General features: G+C 43.2%; 2 protein-coding genes across 2 annotated transcripts in view; one reads left to right on the top strand and one right to left on the bottom strand.

The window, feature by feature from the left end:
- The window catches only part of B3GAT2 (beta-1,3-glucuronyltransferase 2), a 92,214-nt gene that overhangs the window by 30,407 nt on the left and 37,596 nt on the right, over positions 1-24,211 (top strand). The window contains exon 2 of the mRNA XM_065911340.1: positions 4,053-4,197. Coding sequence (XP_065767412.1) covers positions 4,053-4,197 — 145 coding nt within the window. The remainder of the gene's footprint in view (positions 1-4,052; positions 4,198-24,211) is intronic.
- On the bottom strand, positions 13,186-21,692 carry LOC136150929 (zinc finger protein 829-like). The gene is made up of 4 exons (XM_065911823.1): positions 21,620-21,692; positions 20,515-20,619; positions 19,569-19,706; positions 13,186-14,270 (listed from the first exon to the last, which is right to left on the bottom strand). Exons 1-4 carry the CDS (start codon positions 21,690-21,692, stop codon positions 13,186-13,188), a joined length of 1,401 nt encoding a protein of 466 aa, XP_065767895.1.

Here is a 24,211-nt window from a genome sequence, read left to right as displayed (position 1 = left end):
AGGCTCCTCTGTCCATAGGATTTCCCAGCCAAGAATACTGGAGTGGCTCTGCCATTTCCTTCTCCAGATCTTCCATGGATCCTGCTTGGCGGGTGGATTCTTTACCACTGAGCCACCTGGGAAGCCCTATCTATAGCCATCTCTGTAGTAAACTGTAACCATCTATAACCCTCTCTATATGAAGCTAACCATGAGTTCATACCGATGTCTCCAGCTCTCATCCATAGCCACCGGGGTCATGCTGGTCTTCTCTTTTGCCGTCTCTAAGTTCTCACTCCAGCAGTGAGAAGCCTGGCTCCCAGCAGCCACTGTCCAAAATGAATCTATTTTATTAAGGAATGCAGGATAACGTTCCTGTCCGCGGCCTGAAGCACTCAAGTTGCCTTCTTCCTGGAAAGTCCTGGATCTTCGTGTCCACAGTGGCCAGTGCTTCTCGTGCTGTGGGCTTAGCTCAGGACGATGTCCCGGAGGAAGCCTCAGCAGGTCCCAGACCAGATCAGAGCCTCTGAAATGTACCTCATAGCACCATCTGCTCCCTTAGAGCCATTATCAGCATAAGATTTAAGTAGCTTGTTTTGCAGTTGACTGTGTTACTGATTTTTCTTTCCCGGAACATTGGCTTCATAGGCATGGACGTCGTCCACCTCACTCAGTGGCTAGCACTGGATGCATACTAGGTATGTGACTGATATTTAGTGGAAAGATACAGGAGGTGTGAAGAGATGTGAGGTGTGGTGTTCTAGACCTTCTACCCAATGACACAAGAGAAGGGTTGAGTATATAGCATTAGGGGCGTTTCTGCTTCTAGAATTCTTAGCTCCTTTAAGTAATTAGCTTCTGCCCCTCAGAAGCTCGTGCTCCGTAAATGGTTGCATATGGAAATCAAAATTATCTGAAAAAAAAAAAAGGAAAGATCCCAGGCAATATCCAGTTATGTGAAGGACACTGTGTGGAGTGAATAGCGCTGAGCCAAGGAACTGTTAGTTGAAGGAAATGGATGGTGAATCAGATGCAACAGAGAAAACAGACATGATGCTAATTTTCAGACTTGTTCCAAAGAAAATTTATGGATGTGCTGGATCATATAAATGTAGCTTCTCTGTTGGAAAATACCAGGTGTTTATGCACAATATTGGAGAGGACCCTGGGCTCCAGGTGCACACTCTCTGCTTCGTCTTCACATTTGCAGCCCTCTTTCCTGTCTGTCTTTAGTTCTAAATGTGTATGCTGCCACATTTAGGGTGATTTTTTTTATTGTCGGTTTGGGGTGGCTTTTTCACCACTGAAATTATTAGTTTAAAAAGAAGGACATGGGATGTAAAATTCTTTATTGTATTTCTACTCCTTGAAGTTGCCTATAGCATTTCATGTTTCATAAGATCAAGGATTTTGCTCATTTCCCTTTGGAAAAAATAAATACGACTTTCCCTTACCAGTAGGTCTTAAAGAAAGCTAAAGACACTTGTTTAACTTTCTGTTTCACTCTAAGGGCATTCTGATGATAACGGACATGTGATCTGAAGTGTTCCAGTCCTGCAGCTGGCTGCTAGCTGTCTCTCAGACAAGGACCAAAGCCCTGTAGCTTAAAGTTGCAGGAACAAAGTTGGCTTAAGGAAACAGGAGCTGGTTGCTGGGAAGAGTCGCCAGACGTGGAGTGCAGGGCAGTTCCTTGCCTCCCTGCTCTCCTGGAGGAGATGCAGACAAACCAACACCCCCTGCCCTGGGGAGTTTGAAGGCATTTAGCCTGGAGGAGTGTAGAGACGTACCTAACACATCTTGTGGTCCTTCAGCCATTGGATCTGCTTGTGATCTGGGCTGGTTGCTTGTGAGTCCTGTCCATTTAACTGAGAGTCACAGCCGGAGGAGTAAGTGATAGAGTATGGCTCTGGTGTTGAATAAAGAGGAAGAAAATGCCTTTGGGACCAGACCTGGTCATACGTTGTGAATCTTATTAATATGCAAAGTGCTTCCTCACTTTCTTAACATCCAGCGCTTTACTCCTCGATTTCAAACTGGAGCTCACACCAGATACCTGGAATTGTGCCGTGACATAGCTGCTGCTTTGTCCTAAGAAAGTAGGAAAACTTTTAAATATCGGGAATTATTTTAGTTTTAGGAAAATGCTTTTAGTTTTAATAGGAACAGTCATCATTACATCCCCCTCCCCTCAGAAAAGAATGTAGCTGCCAAGGACTCCTTAAGGAGCAACGATGGAATGAAAAGGACTCAGAACAAAGACGGGTCCCAGGGGTGACGTGCAGATGCTCTGTAAATAGCGCTACTATTTTCCTGTAAAATGCCTGGCACACTCTGTAATGCAATGGTCCTGCACCGCCAGGCTGTATGATGAAGGATTCCACACTGAATCTCAGAGGCATGCATACATGGCAAAAGCATCTGGATCTTTCTGAAGTTGCAGACTACAGGCATCCCTAGGCTCCCACGGGAGATTGGCTCCAGGACCCACTGCAGGTACAAATCTGAGGATGCTCAAGTGCCAACCTGGACCCTCCATATCCACAGGTTCGGGATCTGTAGGTTCAACCAACTGTGGATATGATGTGCTGCCTGTATTTAAGTGACCGACGTTTTAAAATTTAGCATACTTGGAAATATAATCCTGCCATATCACCTGTGTTCAATAGTCATTGCTTCTCCTTTAGCACCCGATCCGCTGAAAAAAATAAAACATGAACAGATGTTTGGTCTGAGCTACTCTCAGGAATTTGGAGCATGCAAACAAACCCTACATGTTCTAGCATGAAACTGGCACAGAAGTGTGAAGAGTTACTTCTTTGGTTCATCTCGTTACCCAGAACCCTAGGCCATTCTGGAATCTGTGGGCAAAATCCTTCATGTCTTTCATGGCCCCGTTTGAAGTGAAAAGCCAGGCATTGAACCCATCTGGTCGTGTTTGCTAATCCCTGTGAGAGTGTTCCCGGTTACGTGTGTTCTACTCTTTAAGGAAATTTCTCTTTTCCTGTTTCAGATCTCCTTCCATTCTTCTCCTGTCTGTCTGCCTCTTTGCCCGTGAGGCACCTCTTCACAGCACAGCTCATCCTTATTTCTTGTACCCATGACTCACATATCCGGTATCACATGGTGCTCACATCCTTATCAAGAATGTTTCGGCCTTTGCTGTATGCAGGCACAGCCTATGCGTTGTCAGGAGGACACCCACCCAAGTCTGAGATGGGGTCTGCTTACCAGCTTTCCACATTTAAACATTTAGTGCTCCAGGAAAAAGCAGTTTAGGAGCTGAAACATCACAGGCATTTTAAGGAAATATCAAAAAAAGGACACAGCACTATTTTTGTGCCTTGTTAGACACAAGGCCATTTTGTCACTGTAAGAAAAACATATATTAGATTTAATTTGGTTTTTCAGTATGCTTGGCATATTTGAGATATCAAACAACAAAATGGAAGTTTCCATTTTCTGCAGTGTGCAAGAAGACAGGGGTCTGAAGGTGGAGTGAATTGAGAAGGGAACTGTATTTCTGTGAACTTTGAGTCTTTCCCCTTAAAGAAATCTAGGAGATAAACTTCTGGTTGAGGGCTGTCTTTGACCAGAGCTCCATGAAGCACAAGAGCGTGTACCTGGAGAGGACCAGAGATTCCAGTCACTGGCATGGGGCATTCTAAATTGGCCAAACTGCCTTTGAAAGGCAGGCGAATTTAGGGTACATTTTTCTTTCTGTCAGTCTGGAGGGTGGCTGGTGTCTGAGCGGAACTCCTGCTGTTACTGGACCTGCGGTTCCCCGGGGTCAGCCAGCCTCCTCATTTCTGGAGGTACCGAGTATTGTTGCAGATTCAGCTTTGAGACACGGAGACAATATCTAATGGCCCCAACTTAGCTTCCAAGGAGGTGAGCGATATTCAGACACCGACCCACTTTATATCTCAGCCCTGAGCCCCTGACTGAGTCCAGGGCGGCACAGGGCAGTGAATTGAAAATCTCCACTCCATTTCTTCTGTGGCTCACTGTCCTTTCCTCCTTTCAGGGCCTTTTCCCTAAGGAACCTTCAACCACTTCTCTTTCCGCTTTTGTAGATGCGAACGACCCGCAAGGTCTCGGTCTGGCCGGTGGGCCTGGTCGGCGGGCGGCGCTACGAACGTCCGCTGGTGGAGAACGGCAAAGTCGTGGGCTGGTACACCGGCTGGAGGGCAGACAGGCCTTTCGCCATCGACATGGCAGGTGAGGCGCGCGGATGGCGGGGTTTGTTCCCGCCGCCTCTCCTGTGTGTAACTGCACCGGGGGAAGGATGCTTTGAAAGACTGCTTCAGTTCAACTCCAGGCTGTATCACGTTCAGCCAATGAACTATTTAACTAAACCCTCAAAGCAGGCTTTGGGGGTGATTCAAGGAGAAATCGATTTTTGGAGTGATTAGAAAATGCTCACTCCACTTTGTCACCTGTCCATACAGCCATCGCTTTGTCCAGAGTGGGCTGGGGAGAGGGGAGCCGGTGGGGACCAGACATGGCCCAGGCCTCACAGGTTCTGCAGCCTGCAACTCTCTCTGCTTTAAGTCCAACTGGTTATAATATATCACATGTGTGCTGGTTATAGTATAATCACATGTGTTATAATATATCACATGTATAATATATCACATGTGTACTGGTTATAGTATAATCACATGTGTTATAATATATCACATGTGTACTGGTTATAGTATAATCACATGTGTTAAAATATATCACATGTGTACTGGTAAATGTAACAGGGATACGGTATAGGAAGCCAATCATTTTGATGATTGCTGATACATTTAGTGTTTATTGATACATTTAGTAACTAAAATATAAAATTGGATGACTGGTTGTTCAAACAGGGATTAACATTAAATATAACTGTCTTTTGAAGTTCTTGAAATGAATTTTGAAATGAAACTGTCTTTGACATTGGTTGAAGACCAACCATCTAAGTTGAATAAAACCTACAGTAGACCACAAATTCTAAAATGCTGCTTCATCACAAAGTGACTCATTTTCTAGGGGTTACATAAAATGATGCCTGTGATTACTCTAGAAGGATGCAGTTTGAAATATGAGGCTTGGAGGCAAAAAAAAAAAAAAAAAATCACTGACATCTATAACCTAGAAGATGAAGGGAGAGAAGCTTCAAAATTGATCTCATCCATCTTCAGGTCTGAAACAGAGCTCTGTCTGTCAGCCTGGGCTTGGTCAAGCTTTTGTGTGTTATTTCCCAGCTGTAGTCAGAGTCACTACGTTTGGAATTCTGATGGGATGGAGGCTGTGTTCTGACTGGCTTTATCACTTTAGTTCTGACAGTACTATAAATTTGAGGGAGTAAGGCTATGAAGAGGACTAGGGATGAGAGCTGCCGGAGAGAGCCTTGTGGACGGCTGGTCCACTGCCCTGAGTCACGGGAGAAGACAGGCTAGGACATCCTAACTCAACATTTCCTGAGTGCCTCGTTTGGGGACCAGGTGTCATGGCCTGTGACCCTTCCCTGATCCTCCTCTCCCAAACCCTTTCCCTGCATCCTAATCTCTCCATCAGTCTTCCAATCCAAGTCTTACTCCTCATCCCCCAGTTCTTACAGCCCCAGAGCTGGGCTGGCATCTCAACCAAAGCATCTTCCCGAAGGCAGACGGAGAGGCAGGTCAGCCGTATTTGGAAGGTCTCAAGGATTCTCAAAAGAGTTGTCTCCTCAGTCCAGCCTGAGTTTGCGGCTCTGAAAGTATGACTGACTATAACTTATAACGTGTCTTTTGAGAATCAAGGTTTTTTGTTTTTTGTTTTTCTGTTCAGAAGTATCCCTTTAAGCAGACTTGAGTACTATTAGGAAAAATCTTGTGCTTCTCAGGGAGTTGGTCTCCTCATGTGGAATGAGGGAGTGAGTGACTGGTGAGCTCTTCTCTAATGAATTCCTCTGTTCCCTGGCTTCCAACCTTGGAAGTCCAGAGAAAAGTCCAGGCCCCTGGATTCTAAGTGAGCTGGCAGATAGCTGGCAGATAGCTGGTCCTAATTGTCCCCAGAGCCTTGCCTGAACTTCCCGGGAGCATCTCAGCCCATCACCCTGCAAGGTAACTTCAAGGTGAGAATAACATGGATACATCTTCCTGGATTTTGCTGTAAGAACTTTATGTAGATGATCAAGTATCCAGTAAACAGTAAGCCCATTGAGTGTTTTGCATTGCTTCCCCCAGAATTTGGACCCAAATAGATATATCCAAAATTCAAGAAAGGCACATGAGTTTTGTGATTTAGGCTGGATAATGATAAGATATCTGATGCTCTTTCACTGCTAAAATCTCTGGGAAACCTTTCTCCATGACATGACTTATATTTAGATTTTTCTAAGCCCCTTATTATTTTTCAAAGCATAAGAGCTATCATTAAAAATGAATGATTTGCTAATTTTGTTTTAATTATAATTATTTTAAAATAGGAATAAAATTTCTGCCTCAAAGAAAACAACTTTTGAAACACTAAATTATTTTATTCACGCATGAATTTGCTGTGCAAATTAGTTTTCGGTAAATTATTGATATTTTTGGAAATCTTTACCTGACAGTGATTGGTAAGATTGATAGATAAAGATCTGACTTTGAGGCAGTTTGTTCTCATCCTAAAACTTGAAACTCCACAGCTTTGTTTAGATTCCATATAATCCATTTATTCTTAGTGGGACAAGAGGAAGATCTTTTGAATGTTCTTGTACAAACGATACCTCCCACCCCATTTTCAAGGGATAGATACCCACAGTCACAATCTCTGGAGAGAAAGAAGCAGAAAGCCTGCTTCCCTGCTGCACCCAGGAAAGCCTGAGAAGCACTGCTTTAAAAATGGTTGTGATCATTGCATGGTAGGCCTGCATTGGAGCCTGGGCCTCACTTGGATTGCCACAAACTGATTAAAAATGTAACTGGCAGCTGCATGGGGACCTGGCTCCTTGGGCCAGCACCAGCCTGAAGGCCCATGGAATGTGGAGCCAGCCATGTGAGATTGTTACCCCGCCCTCCTGCAGGCCCACAGCCCCACGAGACGAACATCCCTGTAGCCAGCCAGGCCAGGGTCCAGGCTCCCAGCAGCACACTCACAGTAGCCAGCCCAGCCACAGGAGAAGAAGGCATGCAGCCCACAGAGGAGGCACCCCTAGAGCATATAGCTCTGGAAGAGTAGCCTGTGGGGCCCCATAGGACATCTACATGAGGCCACTTCTCCAAGATCGAGAAATGTTAACCAGCCCACCTAACACATAGAAATAAACAAACTGGGCAAAATAAGGAGACGGAACAATATGTTCTAAATCAAAGAACAGGACAACCTCAGAAAGAGAACTAAAAAAAGTGGAGATAATGAATCTATCTGATAAAGAGTTCAAGGTGGTAATTATAAACAAGCTCATCAAACTCAGAAGAATGAACGAACATGGTGAGAATTTCAAGAAAGAGCTAGAAAATATAAAGAAGAATGAAGCAGAATTTAGGAATACAGTAAATGAAATAAAAAATACACTAGAAGGAATCAACAGTAGATTAGATAATATAGAGGAACAGGTCAGTGATCTGGAAGACAGAGTAGTGGAGATCAAGCTGAACAGAAAAAAATAAAATTTTAAGTGGTGGTAGTTTAAGAGACCTCTGGGACAACATCAAGTGTACTAACGTTCACATTAGAGGGCTCTCCGAAGGAGAAGAGAGAGAGAAAGAGGTAGATAACTTATTTGGAGAAAAAAGTAGCTGAAAACTTTCTTAACCTGGTAAAGGAGATTGACAGCCAGGTTCAGGAAGCAGAGTGTCCCAAAAAAGATGAACTCAATGAGGTCCACACCAAGACATTATAATTAAAGTGGCAATTATTAAAGAGAGACTCTTAAAAGCACCAAAAGAAAAGCAACTAGTCACATACAAGGGAACTTCCATGTGACAATCAGCTGTCTTTTTCTCAGGAACTTTGCTGGCCAGAAGAGAGTGGCATGATATATTCAAAGTGATGAAAGGAAGAAAAAACAGGAATACTCTACCTAAGAATACTCTACCTAGCAAGGTTAGCATTCAGATTTGAGGAGAAAGGATTTTAAAGGTAGGCAAAAGTTAAAGGAATTCAGTACCACTGGACTACCCTTGTGGCTCAGCTGGTAAAGAATCTGGCCTGCAATGCGGGAGACCTGGCTTTGATACCTGGGTTGGGAAGATCCCCTGGAGAAGGGAAAGGATACCCATTCCAGTATTCTGGCCTGGAGAATTCCATGAACTGTATAGTCCACGGGGTCTCAAAGAGTCAGGCACGATGGAACCACTTTCACTTTCTTTCACTTTCAACCAGTTTTGCAAGATATAGTTAAAGAGGCTACTTTAAACAGAAAAGACCACAACCAAAAATATGAAAATTATAGAAGGAAAAAATCTCATTGGTAAAAGCAAATATACAGTAAAAGCAATAGATCAGCTGCTTAAAAAGCTAGTAGGAAGGTTAAAAGACTAAAGTATAAAATCATCTGTATCCACAATAAGAAGTAGTTAAGAAATACACAAACGAAAAGATGTAAAATAATAACACTAAATAGACTAAATGTTCCAATCAGAGAACATAGAGGAGCTGAATGGATAAAGAACAAGATCCATGTATATGCTACCTACAAGAAATTCACCTCATCTCTAAAGACACATGAAGACTGAATGTGATGTCATGGAAAAAGGTATTCCACGTAAATGGAATTGAAAAGCAGGGAATAGCAATACTTACATCAGATGAAAGGCTTTAAAACAAAGAAGAAATGAGACAAAAAGGAATATTATATAATGATAAAAGGATCAACCCATCAAGAAGATATAACAATTGTTAATGTATAGGCACCCATTATCAGTTCAGTTCTGTCACTCAGTCGTGTCTGACTCTTTGCGACCCCATGAATCGCAGCACACCAGGCCTCCCTGTCCATCACAAACTCCCGGTGTTTACTCAAACTCATGTCCATTGAGTCGGTGATGCCATCCAGCCATTCATCCTCTGTCGTCCCCTTCTCCTCCTGCCCCCAATCCATCCCAGCATCAGGGTCTTTTCCAATGAGTCAACTCTTCGCATGAGGTGGCCAAAGTACTAGAGTTTCACCTTCAGCATCAGTCCTTCCAAAGAACACCCAGGACTGATCTCCTTTAGGATGGACTGGTTGGATCTCCTTGCAGTTCAAGGGACTCTCAAGAGTCTTCTCCAACACCATAGTTCAAAAGCATCAATTTTTCAGTGCTCAGCTTTCTTCACAGTCCAACTCTCACATGCACCCATTATAGGAGTACCTAAATACATAAAGCAAATATTAACAAACACAAAGGGAGAAAATAATATAATACATTACAATATTATTAATAATAGGGACTTCAATGCCCTACTTATATCAGTGGGCAGATAATCTAGACAGAAAATCAATATAAGAAAAACTAACTTTAAATGACACATTAGAGCAAATGAAGTTAATAGATTCAGAATGCTTCATTAAAAAATAGCAAAATATATACTCTTTTCAAGTGCACATGGAACATTTTCCAGGATAGATCACACAAAACAAGTTTCAGCAAATGTAAGAAAATTGAAATGATATCAAATGTATTTTCTGATCATAACAGTATGAAAATAGAAATCAAATACAGGAAAATAATGGAAAAAACCCAAATATGTGGAGACTAAACAACATACTACTAAACAACCAATGAGTCTTGAAGAACTCACAGAGGATATTTTTAAAAATGCCCAGAGACAAATGAAAATGGAAACATAAAGTACCACAGTCTATGGGACACAGCAGAAGCAGTTCTTAGAGGGGAACTAGAGGCACAAAGGCCCACATCAGGAAACAGGAAAAATCCCACATAAACAATCTAACATTACACCTAAATGAACTAGAAAAAGAAAAACAAAACCAGAAGGTAGTCAAAGGAATGAATCATAAAGATCAGGACACTAATAAATGAAACAGAGAGTAAGAAAAAACAATAGAAAAGATCAGTGAAACTCAGAATGGTACTTTGAAAAGATAAATTGATAAAGCTTTAGCCAGACTCAGCAAGAGGAAAAGAGGGGATCCAAATAAATAAAATCAGAACTGAAAGAGGAGACTTTACAACCAACACCACAGAAACACAAAGGATTGTAAGACATCACTACAAAAATTTCCAATAAAATGGATAATATTTTATAGAAGAAATGAATAAATTCCTAAAAATGTATAATCTCTCAAGACTGAATCGGGAGGAAATATAAAATATGAGCAGACCCAGTTACCACTAATAAACTGGAATCAGTAAGTTAAAAACTCTTAACAAATAAAAGTCCAGGACCAAACAGCATCATAGGTGAATTTTATCAAAATTTAAATAGGAGTTAATGCCTATTCTTCTCAGACTATTCTATTACAAAGAGGAAGGAATGTTTCCAAACTCATTTTATGAGGCCAGCATCATTTTGATACCAGAGACATCACAGACACCACAGAAAAAAGAAAGGGCAAAGAAAGCAAAGATAAATTAATAGAACATTATTACTAATGGACATAGATGCAAGAGTCCTCAACAAAATGTTAGCAAACTGAATTCAACAAAACATTAAAGTGATTATACGCCACGATCAGATGGGATTTATTCAAAGGATGCAAGGATGACTCACTACCCACAAACCGAGTGATGTGATACACCACATTAACAAGCTGAGGAATAAAAGTCAGTATCATCTCAGTAGATGCAGGAAAAGCTTTTGCCAAATTCAACATTCATTTATGATAATAACTCATCAAAATTTGGTATAGAGGGAACATACCTCAATATAATGAAGTCCATATACAACAAAAACACAGCCAACAGTGAAAAGTTTAAAGAATTTCATATAAGATCAGGAGTAAGACAAGATAGCCACACTTATCAATATAGTATTCAACTCCTAGCCACAGCAGTTAGACAAGAAAAAGAAATCCTAGCTGGAAAGGGAGATGTAGAGCTATCACTATTTTCAGATGACGTGATACTGTATTTAAGACATCCTAAAGATGCCATCAAAAAACTTAGAAATAATAATTGAATTCAGTAAAGTTTCAGTATACAAAATTAACATCTGTTACCTTCCTACCTGTTGACAATGAACTATCAGAAAGAGAAATTAGGAAAATAATACCATTTACAAGTGCATCAAAAAGAATAAAAAGCCTAGGGATAAATCTAATTCAAGAGGTAAAAGACTTGTACTCTGAAAACTATAAGACACTGATGATAGAAGTTAAAGACAACACAAATAGAAGGGTATACTGTGTTCATGGATTGGAGGAATTAATATTGCTAAAATGACTAAACTACCCAAGACAATCTACAGATTTAGTGTAATCCCTATCAAAAGGCCAACAGCATTTTTCACAGGAGAATAATTCTAAAATTTGTTTGGAACCACAAAAGACCCCAAAGCAATCTTGAGAAAGAATAACAAAGCTGGTGGCACCATGCTCCCTGACTTCCTACTATATTACAAAGCTATAGACATCAAACTAGGACAAAAACAGATGTGCAGATCGATGAAACATAATGGAAAGCCCAGAAATAAACCCATACTGATACAGTTGATTAATATATAACAAAGGAGGCAAGAATGTCCAATGGGGCGAAGACAACCTTTTCAATCCAAGATGTTGGGAAAACTGGACAGCTACGTGGTGAAAGACACTGGACTGCTTTATCACACCATATACAAAAATAAACTCAAAGTGGATTAGATGTAAGGCCTGAAACCATAAACCAGAAGAAAACAGAGGCAGTGTCCTCTCTGACATCAGTCTTTTTTTTTTTTCAACATAACCATCATTAGTATGTAATTACACACAAAAAAAGTATAAAGCAACACGTTTTCTAAACTGTTTACATATTTGGTTGTGTGTACACATGCATGTAAAAAACTTTTTAAAAAAGGTTTCAAAGGATAAAAATAAATTCATAATAGTAATTATGAGGGAATTGGGGATTATTGGCAATTTTTTACAGGGAGAAAATATTCACTAGTTATTTCAACATTGAAATTAAATGTTTTGAAATTTCAAACAAAAAAAGTACTAAAGTTGCATTTAGAAGGCAACTTCTGTAACTGCAAAAGTTTAAACAGGCACCAAAATGTTTATCAGTAGTTATTTAGCAGAATGAGAATCAGCCACAGAAAAGATTATGACACCATTAAAAATAATAATATATAAACACCTGTACTTAAACAGTAGCATAAAAGCAGGTTATGGTACAACATGTATGTCATGATTACATTAAATAAAGCCTGCAAGGATATACTATGATAATTTGAAAGAAGTCATTTCTGTTTCACAGGCTTATAAATCTTTTTTCTTTGTGTCCTGTTTTTTTTTAACAACAAGAAAATATTAACCTAACAAAAGAAGAATAGAGCTGCCTTCAAATACAAATTTATAATTCCACCATGAATTCAAAGACAGCCTATGCAACACAATTTACAGTGTAGTATTATGTAGGCCACGGAAATAGAAAAGATGGTCCTAAAACATGGAATTTGGGGGATAGAATTTTTTGAGGGAAAAGGGGGTTTAATTTAGACCTTGAATTCACATTATTAAATACATTTAAAAATACATTTGATTGTTATGTATAAAATTACAAACACATTAGAAAAAATAGTGCTAACAGTGTAACGGGTTAAACTATGTTGGAAGTCCAAACCCCTGGTATGTTAATGTGATAGTACCTGGAAATAAGGTCTTTGCAGATAAAATCAAGTTAAGATGAGGTCCTTTAAGATTAGGTGAGCCCTAATCCAATTATGACCTGTGTCTGTATAACAGAACAGATGCAGAGATACACAGAGAATGTAGTGTGAAGACGGAGGCAGAGATAGCAGCAATCCTTCTATAAGCCTAGGCATGTCAAAAATTGCTGCTATAAAAAGCTAGGAGAAGGGTGTGGAACAGATTCTTCCTGGGTCCCTGGAAGGAACCAAACTTGCCAACAACGTTGATTTTGGGTTTCAAGTCTCAAAAACTATGAGAGAATAAGTTCTGTTGTTTTAATCCACCTTGTTTTGTGGTACTTGGTACTTCATTACAGCAGCCCTAGGAAACTATTACATGGAAGAACCTTCAGTTTTTCTCTTGCTTTTTTTTTTTTTTTTTTCATCACTTGTTTTAAAAATATTACTATCAAATTTATCAAAAGGAACTATCACTTATCCATTATGAGTTCCTTCATGGCGGATGAGGTCAGAGCGACTACCAAAGGACTTTCCACATTCTTTGCAGTCATGAGGTTTCTCACCAGTGTGAATTCTTTGATGACAAGTAAGGTTTGAGCCTTTATTAAAAGCCTTTCCACACTCATTACATTCATATGGTTTTTCATCTGTATGGATTCTCTGATGTTGAATAAGTTCAGAGCTCTGAATAAAGGCCTTTCCACATTCTTTACATTCATAGAGTTTCTTGCCAGTGTGAATTCTGTGATGGTTAGTAAGTGTTGAGGCACTACTAAAGGCCTTCCCACATTCCTTACACTCATAAGGTTTCTCACCAGTGTGCATTCTGTGATGTTGAATAAGCCTTGACTGTTGAGTAAAGGTTTTCCCACATTCCTTACATTCATAAGGTTTCTCACCGGTATGAATTCTCAGGTGTGGAAAAAGTTGTGAACTCTTAGTAAAGGCTTTTCCACATACTTTACATTCATAGGGTTTTTCACCAGTGTGAATCCTCTGATGTCGAGTAACAAGTGAGCCACGACTAAAGGATTTCCCACACTCCTTACATTCATAATTTTTTTCAACAGAATGAATTCTTTGATGTTGAATAAACTGTGAGTTTTGATTAAAGGCCTTTCCACATATTTTACATTCACAGGATTTCTCTTCATTAATAGTTTTTTGATGTGGAATGAGAAATGTGGGCTGAAAAAAAGTAGGTAGGTCTTCATGGGTAAATATTACTTGACTAAAATGTCTCTTCTTTAGAGATAATAACTTGGTCTCACACATGGATTCCAGATCTGAACAAAGGCCTCTGGTCAGTTCTCTGTCAATCATCCAGGGCTCTTTCCCTTGTTCCAATAAGGAGATCACAGCCGGTTTAAAACTGGAAAGTCCCACTGAAACCAGGTTGCTGAAATTCTCCAACATCACTTCTTTGTATAAATTCATGTGACCAGAGTCCAGGCATTCCCATTCCTCCTGAGAGAAGTTTACAGACACATCCCCGAACATCATTGACCCCCTGGACACTGCTTGCAGAAGTTCATCATGCATTCTTTCCTTCTCTGAGCCTCACCTGGAGAAGGGTATAACACCATAGGGACCCACAGTCACAATGCCACAATGATAGGCATCCTATATCTGCACACGGGTCGCATTCCGCCAGCACAGAAGCTCCGTATCGGTCTCCTGTCTCTTCAGTTTAGACCTTTCGGGTCCCCCGGGGTCCGAACCTGCAGAGTTGAACCAGGTCCCCAGGGGCCCACGATCTCTGGCCTCACGGATCTAACGGTCCCGCCAGTCGTTTGACATCAGTCTTAACAATACGTTTTTGGATCTTGTCATCTCTGACAAGGGAGACAAAAGAAAAAATTAAAAAATGGGATTGCATCAAACTAAAGAGCTTTTGTGCAATGAAGAGAAACATCAAGAAAATGAAAAGGCAGTCTGCTGAAAGGGTGAAGATATTTGCCAATGATATATTTGGTAAGGAGGTAATATCCAGAATATACAATGAGCTCTTATAACTCAACATCACAAAACAAACTGACTGAAAAGTAGGCAGAGGACCTAAATAGACGTTTTTCAAAAAAAAGACATACCAATGGCCAATAAGTATGTGGAAAGGTGCTCAAGATCGCTAATCATCAGGGAAATGAAAATCAAAACTACAAAATGTCCCCTTACACCTGTCAGGATGGCTAACAGTGAAAAGGCAAGTAACAACCATTGGTGATGATGTGGAAGAAAGGAAATCCTTGTACACTGTTGGTGGGAGTGCAAATTGGTATAGCCACTATGGAAAACAGTATGGAGACTTCTCAGAAAATTAAAAATAGAACTACCATATAATCCAACAATTTTACTTCTGGATATTTATCTGAAGGAAACACTAATTTGAAAGAATATATGGCCTCAATGTTCATTGCAGCATTATTTACAATTGTCCAGTTATGGAAGCAACCAAAGTGTCCATCAACAGATGAATGGATAAAGAAAATGTGGTGTGTGTGTGTATGTATTTATATATGTATATATAGATATACATATATATGCACACATATAGGTGTATACACACACATATATATTAATACAATGGAATATTACTCATCCATAAAAACAAAACTGAAATCTTGCCTTTGTGACAATGTGTATAGATATAAAGGGTATCATGCTAAATGAAGTAAGTTAAGAGAAAGACAAACACCATAGGATCTCACTTATATGTAGAATCTAAACAAAACAGGACAAAATATAAACAGCCTAATAGATACAGAGAACATAAAAGTAGTTACCAGAAGGGAGGGGGTAGGAGGTGGGCAAAGTAGGTGAAGGGGATTAGGAGGTATTCTTGTCTAGTTATAAAATAAATAAGCCATGGGGATGTAGTATACAGCATAAGGAGTATGGTTCATAATATCATAATAATTTTGGGGACAGATGGTTACTGGGCTTATCATGGTGATCATTTCATAATTTATGCAACTATCATATCATGTAGTACACCTGAAACTAACATAATATTATACATCAGCTATATATCAATAAAAAAACTTTTTAAGAAACAAAAATAAGTAGAATCACACGTATTTCCTAAAAAAACACACCTGGACTGAACGGGCTCGTATGCAGCATTTCCACGCTGTCTTGCTCTGAGGGGTTGAGCGCACACTCAGCAGAAGCCCCTGACCTGCTTGCATTTCTGTGAAGCCACAGCCTCGCCCCCACCAGAAGCTTATTTGCGTATCAGACATTGGAACTAGAATGTTTCCTGTCCTTCACGGAATTTGACCCTGTCGTTATTTTGCCAAATCGAACACTACAGATGTGAGGTTTGCTCTGAGACAAGGAAATCTTGTTCTGAAGTTTTCTTGTATGTGCAATGGTGGTGGCAGAAATTATTACTCCTCTTGCATTGGGACATAATTTTTAGAAATTTGAATGATTACTGTTGGGGGATAGTGTGATTTTCTCAGTTCTGCCTCACTGCAGCAAATATGTGAAACAGTGTTACAGGTGGATTACAGCTCACAGTTTTATTCAGCAAGCAAAGGAAAGTACACTCTGGAAGCGTGAGTGTAGGCAGACCCCAGAGGAGAGGCCTCAATTGTCTTGGCTGCCTCCTTTTATTCACTTGTCTTCTCCCTGCTGAGCCTGCCCTCAGCAAACTGGGCTAGCCAAGAAGGGGGCCTGTTTGTTTCACCTGGAGTTCTCACTTCCGGTTCGGGTTTTCTTTTGTTCCGTTTTCATGGGCTTTCCCTTTCTTTGTCTTTAAGCCACTGTGATTTTGGACTCCTTTTTCCTATTCTAACTACCTAACATTCCCCCCTCAAAAGATGGGAGGCCCAATTCTTTGGGAATAGGGGTGTCGCGGTCTCTCTGGCTACTTCGTGCCGAACTGGGATGGTGAGGGCCATTTGGCCTCCCCCTCTTGCTAGTCTCAGGCCTCAGAGTCCTTATAGCGGTGTCCATCTAAGGGTGAGTTATATTTTCTGTGGTCAGGTGTAGTTTTATGTTTCCTTGTTGAACTAGCCCTGCATTTTGTAGCTTGTTGACTCGGGCAGAGACAAAACAGGTTAGACTAGTGATAGTACATGGAGCATTAGTGAAGTGAGTGAAGTCACTCAGTCATGTCCAACGCTTTGCAACCCCGTGGACTGTAGCCCACCAGGCTCCTCTGTCCATGGGATTCTCCAGGCAAGAATACTGGAGTGGGTTGCCATTTCCTTCGCCAGGGTATCTTCCCGACCCAGGGATAGAATCCAGGTCTCCCGCATTGCAGGCAGACGCTTTAACCTCTGGGCCACCAGGGAAAGCCCAGTGGGGGCATTAGCCAACTGCAAATCCCTCCTTGCCCGGAGAAGGACCCCCCAAAGAGAGATTGTAACTACCCAAGAGATCTCCAGCTTGTTCTTTGAGATCCCATAGGATCTGAATGTTTTTCTTGAGGACTGTGAGACTTTCTTTAACTTAGCTGGAGGTGTTTACCCAGAAACAACACATCTCATTCAAGATGGCTCAAGTCCCTCCTTGTTCAGGGACCAGGAGCTCTATCTCCTGTCTATTTTGGAGTAACAACCCCTGCCAGGCTGCATTGGCTCTTTAGAGTTATCCTGAGAAATCTTATCCCCAGAAGCTTAATTTTGGGGGTGTTCATTAGAATGGCACTCATTTGTAGTCCTTAATAGGCGTCTGACATCTCCCAGGGGCTCACAGGTGTATTGAGTGTCCTCTTCTGTTTTCTTCCATGGCTTGACTCATGAGTAGTGAATCCAGGAGTCATGTCCTGGTACCTTGACTGCTGCGGGGGTAGAAAGTATTACAGGGAAGGGGACCTTCCATGTGGTCTGGAGTTGAGCCTTTGGGGACACATCTTTCCAGACTTTAGTTAGGACTTGAGTCCCTGGAGCATATAGTGATGGCTCTTTAGAATATTTTGGGTCCTGGTTGACACCCCACAAGCATATATCCTGTTGGAAATGCTCAATGGCTGTGGTATAAGACTGGAGGGTCTGAGCCTCTGAATCTAGGAAGAGGTTATTGACATAGACAAAAGGTCTCCCATACAGCATCTCATAAGGACTAAGACCAATCTGTTCCTTAGGGGCAATATGGATACAGAGGAGAGCTATTGGTAAAGCCTCGTTCCATCCCAGGGAGGTCTCCTGGGCTATCTTTTTATCGCTGATTTCAAGAATTGTTTGGATAGTTTTGCTTTTCCTAAAGACTGAGGCCTCCAGGTGCAACGGAAGTAGTAAATAATGTCCAATGCTTTAGAGACCCTTTGGGTGACCTTACAAGGTGTCCCCTTGTCACTTTGCAATGACCTGGGCAGGCCAAATCTCAGAATGATTTCATGGAGCAGTGTTTTTACCACCTCCTCAGCTTCTCAGTCTGGATGGGAAAGCATCCAATCCATCCTGTGAATGTATCTATCATGCCTAATAGGTATTTATACCCTTGAGAAACTGGCATCTGGGTGAAGTCCATCTGCCAGTCTTTTCCTGGATAGGTCCCATGCCATTGTACAGGCTAGGCCAGCTGGGGTCTTCGAGCTCCTTGGGGGATGTTTAATTGGCAAGTGGGACAAGAGGAGACCACTTGCCTTATAGTTGTTTGCAGGCCTGTTCCTCTGAAAGACCTTTCTAGTAATCTTTGGAGGCCTTCTCCCCTAAATGACTGGTGGCATGTAAGGAGTTAACCAACTTCTATTGGAGGTTACCAGGCAGAAAAGGGAGTCCCTCCTTTTGCAACCACCCCAAATGATCTTCTTGAAAGCCCTCACTCTTAGCTTTAAGAGTCTCACCTTCAGTATATGAAGGAGTTTCCTGTAAACTAGTCTGTGGAGCTAGGGTGGCAACCCCTATTAGGTCATGGTTCTGTAACACTGCTCTCTTTGCTGCCTAATCAGCTGCTTGTTTCCCTCGTGCCATTCCATGCTCCCTTTTTGGTGTCCTTTACAGTGGGAGACTGAAACCTCAGTGGGCAGATGACTGTCTCCAGGAGCCTAAGGATTTGATCACCATATTGGATTGGGGACCCTCGGGTGGTCAAGTGGCCTCTTTCTTTCCAAATAGCCACATGTGCATATAGCACCAGAAAGGCATACTTGGAGTCAGGGTAAATAGCTACTCTTTTTCCTTTTCCCAGCTCTAAAGCTTGAGTCAGGGCTATGAGCTCAGCCAACTGGTCTGAAGTATCTGGGGGCAAAGATTTAGCCTCTATGGTCTCAAAATTGGAGACTACTGCATATCTGGCTTTTCTTTTTCCATCCAAGACAAAGCTGCTTCCATTAGTGTACCAGATTTCCTCAGGATTGGTCAGAAGACCTTCTGACAATACCTCTCGAGGTTTTGAGACAAGGTTCAAGGTTTCTAGGCAAGAGTGAAAAGGGAGAGAGCCCTTGGGGGTAGGCAGGAAGGTAGCTGGGTTAAGAACCTCACAAGGGGATAGAGTCCGACCTGGATTTTCCATCAGCGCTACTTGATATCTGGGGATCCTTTGATCAGACATCCATAAGTGGCCTGTCCCATTTAGGAGTTGTTACATTTGGTGGCTGATAAAAATAGTTAATTGTCCCCAAGAGAGAGTTTTAAAGCATCTTCTATCAGGACTGCAATAGCTGCAAGACTTCGAAGGCAGGGAAAGATTTCTTTCCAATAAGGGAGTAGGGTACTCAGGGACCACCAGAAACTGGTGGGAAAATATTTGTCCATCCCAGCAACAAAGAAGTGCTTGGGTGAATCTTTTTGTTATTGTTTTTCCTGTAGCACCCAAAATGGTACAGGTTTGGGAGGAAAAGTCTCCGGAGTAGGACGTCAGGACAAAGTAGGTAGTCCCTGTGTCAACCAAGAAATTCTCGGACTTACCTGCCAGATCCAGCTGCACCCTTGGCTCCAGCCCTGTGATGGTTATCTGTGACAGGCGGGCTGGCTGGAGTGGGTGCTTAAGTCCCATTGAACCGTCGTGAGGGAAGGTTTGGAGCTTGACCTTGAGGCTCTTGGGTCCTGAGGGCAGAGTGCCACCCTATGTCCCAGTTGATGGCATTTGTAGCAAACTGTATTAGGAGAGTTCTCACAACCTGGACACTCTTTGGCCCAATGTCCCCCCTGTCTACAGATTGGGCATTTGTCCTGGGCCTTGTCCTTTCGGGACTCGGGGTTTGCCACAGGGCTTCCCTGGAGGGGGCCGGCATCTGGGCATGCCTTGTCTCCTTCCTTTTCATTCTTTCCTGGGCCTTGGCCTCCCTCTCCTGTTCTCTGTTATAACAAGTACTGGTGGCTGTCTGGACCACCATCTAAAGAGGCAGCAGGGTCCTGCTGCTGTAGCTTTTGTAGCTTTATTCTGAGTCTGATGCACATTGGGACAGGAATTTGTCCTTTAAAATCACCTCCCCTAGTAAGAGTCTAAGTCCAGAATGGTAAACTTTTGGAGGGCCTCCTTTAGACTTTCCAGAAAGGCAATGGGGTTCTCATTGGACTCCTGAGTTATTGCTGAGACTGGGCACAGTCCCACAAGTAATAGGCTTCCTCCAATTTCCATGGGTGGACTTCCTTGGGGGTGAGTCTTTCTGAAGCTTATACTACCCAGTACTGTTGCAACCTAAGAGCTGGGTGTCCCCGGGTCAGGCTGCAGATCCCCAGGCAGGTTGAGATGGACAGAGGAGCTGAAGGACGGGAGGAAAAGGCAGTGGGAAGAAGGTGCCGAGGAATCCCCTTCGTAATTTGCTGGGAAAACTGCTAAATGTCTGATCTGTGCCTACAGTTTTCAAGGGCTCCTTGGCACAAAGGAGGATAAGGACAGGAGAACCGTCACCCGCTTGGGCAACAGCTCCTAGGGCCCAGCAGGTAGTGGAGCCTTCGGGACACACTGGGGAGTAGCCCCTGCCAGAGTCCCTCAATTGCACCCACTGCTGCTTATCTGTTCACAGGAGGTTTGAGGAAACAAGAAACGAGAGATCATAATGGAATTAAGATCTTGTTAGTCATGTGTCCTTCCCGCCAAAGGGACGAGGACCTCCTACCTTAACCGGCGGTCTTCTGGAACCTGAGACTGAGCTGTGTGAGCTTTCTGCCAAGTTTGTTTCTGCTGCCCTGGTTGCCAGCACGCTGGACTTCTTGTCACTTCCCCTGCACTGGGCTTCCTTTCGTTCAGCTTCCGCCACATGAGCTTTCACCAAGTGGGGCTTCTGCTGTGCTCAGCCTCCACCTTGCAGGGGCCAAGCCAAGGTTGTTTCAGCCCGGTCACATCCGAGTCACGGCCCCAGATATGTTGGGGGAGTGTAATTTCCTCGGTTCTGTCTTGCTGCAGCAAAGATTTGAAATGGTGGGCCAGTGTTACAGCTCAGAGTTTTATTCAGCAAGCAAAGGAAAGTACACCCTCAAGGTGTTAGGGCAGGCCAAGCCCAAAGGGGAGGCCTCAATCGTCTTGGCATCCTCCTTTTATTCACTTGTCTCCTCTCCTCTGAGCCTGCCCTCGGCAAATTGAGCTAGCCAAGAAGGGGGCGTGTTTGTTTCATCCGAAGTTCTCCCTCCAGGTGGCGAGTTTCCTTTTGTTCCATTTTCATGGGCTTTTCCCTTTCTTTGTCTTTAAGCCATCACCATTTTGAACTCCTTTTTCCTATTCTAACTACCTAACAATTACTACTGACACAAGATCCAAGATCCTCACCCATAGGATGAAAGGAGTGCACGGAGGCTGTGGGATGCAGTGGGCTTCAGCAGCCGGTCAGTGGCCACCCTGCTCTGTCAAGCCAGCAAGACCTGGGGTTACTTCTCCCGGTTTGTGCCTCAGGATTTCATTCGCACCCCTCAGGCATTTGGCCACTGGCTAGTCCTTAGTATCTAAAAGCAGGGCTATCCTCACAATGTTTTTAGCTCTGTTTTGAAGTCAGGGAGTTACTTTCAAGAGACCAACTCACTTTGGCTGCTTCCAGGGAAGCAGCCATAAGCAGTCATAAGAACCACTGCTCCCCTCCAGAGTCTCTGCTCCATGGCCAGCTCAGCAGGCAGACCTTAAAAAAAAAAAGTTATAAGTGATGACTGTTCACTTGACAATGAGTGGAGGATGACATGTGGACCCACTGAAGTTCTCTCGAGGGGGCTCAGTGGAGGTAAATGTTGAAGAAGACATTCTTTTTCTTGACACCTGTTGACAAGGACCCTGGTCTGGGTTATTTACTTAGCAGACCCTTTTTTAGTAGATGATGCAGTAATATCAGGGCTTCCCGGGTGGCACTGGTGGTAACCCACCGGCCAGTGCAGGTAGATGTAAGAGACACAGGTTCAATCCCAGGGTCAGGAAGATCCCTGGGAGGAGGGCGTAGCAACCCACTCCAGTGTTCTTGCCTGGAGAATCCCATGGACAAATGAGCCTGGGAGGCTGCAGTCCATAGGGTCGCAAAGAGTCAGACATGACTGAAGAGACTTAGCATGCATACATGTAGTAATATCAGCCCAGGCCAGATGGTCATCAAAGCCAAATGATCTGAGCCACAGTGGATGAAGGTTTTCTTTGCTCTGTGAATATAAACTCTGCAAGAAAATGGAAAGAGTGGCCTTCTTGCCACTTTGGAGCCATGTGTAATTTGTGTTTGGTTTTCAGTCTGTGAGTGATTTTTATGAAAGAGATAAAGTTATTGAATCTTCTCCATTGAATGGCTTGATATGTCCCATAATACCTTTTGGTGTGCTATCTGGGGACTGACATGGGACTCTGCCCCTGGGTCAGTGCAGCGTGGCTGACCTGGCAGTAGCCAGTCCTGACCTCAGCAGAACCACAGGGATGTTGGCTGGAGATCTCCAGAATTAGGTGTCTATTCCAGAAGCCCTCAGACATTTGCTGACTCTGGGGCTTGTTCAGCACTGGTCACATGCAGCCTGACCACTCTGGGAGAAGTGGGCGAGCTGGGTAAGGAGCAGCTATGTGCCCATAACCAGGGTCCCTTCCTGGGAAGCTGGGGATGGAATATACACACTGGGGCTGGGCAAGGGGGATGGGTGGGCAAGGGGGAGGGGTGAGGGAGGGGGCTGCAGGAAAGAGGGCAGAGTGTTTTCAGGGCCCATCCCACTTCAAATATAGCAGTTTTGCGTTTATAGATTGTAACTTCCCTTGAGTTCAGTTGAAGATTTCAGATTTCAATTGAAGATTTCCCTCAAGCTTTCATTTAGGACTAAGACTTTTGAAAACCATGTTTTCCCTGATAGCAGCGAAGTCCTCAGACTTAGCAATTAGTTTGCTGAGCATTTATGGGCAGCAGGTGTCCTCAGGAGCTCTACGTGCTTTCTCATGTAATCCTTGCCCCAGGAGGCTTGTATTATTATCCTCATTTACATACTAGGAAGTGGAGGCCCAGGCAGGCTGAGTAACTTGTCAAAGGCTGCCCAGTGATTAGATGGTGGAACCAGAGTTCAAACTCAGGTCCAGAGATGGTCCTGACGCTGACTCACCTACAGCCAAGGGACTGGGCTCTATATCTGAGCTTATCCTTCTCATCCACAAATCAGAGGCTGTGGGGTTCTTCCCAGAGTCAGACCTCACACTCAGATCATGGGATACAGAACTGTAGACACCCACTTACTCAGATGACTGGTAACCAGGAAGCAGGATGCACTGAGCGGGTGGGTGTGGGACCATTCACGGTGGGGGTCACATCCCTATGGGCAGCCGTGGGGATGAGGTGCTGACTCCAAACCCTCCTTGAGCATAGCAGCCTGTGCTTTTTGGTTTCCTCACCTGTGGTTTAGGGATCAGACCACCTGCCTGGGGAGTGATGCTGAAAGGAGAAGAGACACTTGCAGAGTGCCTGCTGTTCTGCGAACCTTTGAGTCTGTACCTGTGTGTCTGTTTCAGGTTCATCCACCTGAAAGGTCAATACTGAAGTCCATGCAAAGCTCTTTCTTGCTGGGGGTCTTGATGGACGTTTTTCCTCCCCCTGACTGGTGGACCTCCCTCCTCTTCACTCAGCGAATTGGCTCGGTGGGCAGGATGGCATGTGGAGATAAACATTGGCCCCAACTTTAGAGAAAATGCCCGCCACAGAGAATGGTCAACAGGAGAAAAACAAACCAAAAAAGATCAGTGAAGAATTCAGGAGCAGATACGCCCTCACTTTTGCGGTTTCCCAGCTGAAAACACTAAACAAACAAAAATGCAGTTGTACTTTCAAAAGCAAATGCCAGTTGAAACGTGTAGATTTGCAGGGTGTTCTGTGTGGCGGCCCCACCTCCCCCACTGCTGCAGAGGGAGCATCTGTTTTCTGTACAAATACCATGGCTCCTGGGGAAGGTTAAGACGATTTTCTAACCAGGCTACAGGAGGTGGGGCAGAAATGTCCGTTTTACTACTTTGACTTTCCCTGGAGCACCCCAGGAGGACATCCGTAAATGTAATTTTCGTATAAAATCTATTAAAGAGGCAAACAGTTCGTTGTGGGGAATGATGAGAATTAAGGGCCAGCACTCTGCCCGGCTAACCCAAGGCTGCTCGCTGAACCCGGCTTCAAGCGGTAAGG

This window comes from Muntiacus reevesi, chromosome 19 (genome assembly GCF_963930625.1).
Source record: "Muntiacus reevesi chromosome 19, mMunRee1.1, whole genome shotgun sequence".
Lineage (NCBI taxonomy): Eukaryota > Metazoa > Chordata > Mammalia > Artiodactyla > Cervidae > Muntiacus > Muntiacus reevesi.
Note: the sequence above shows the minus strand (reverse complement) of the source record. Positions and strands in the feature narration are given on the sequence as shown.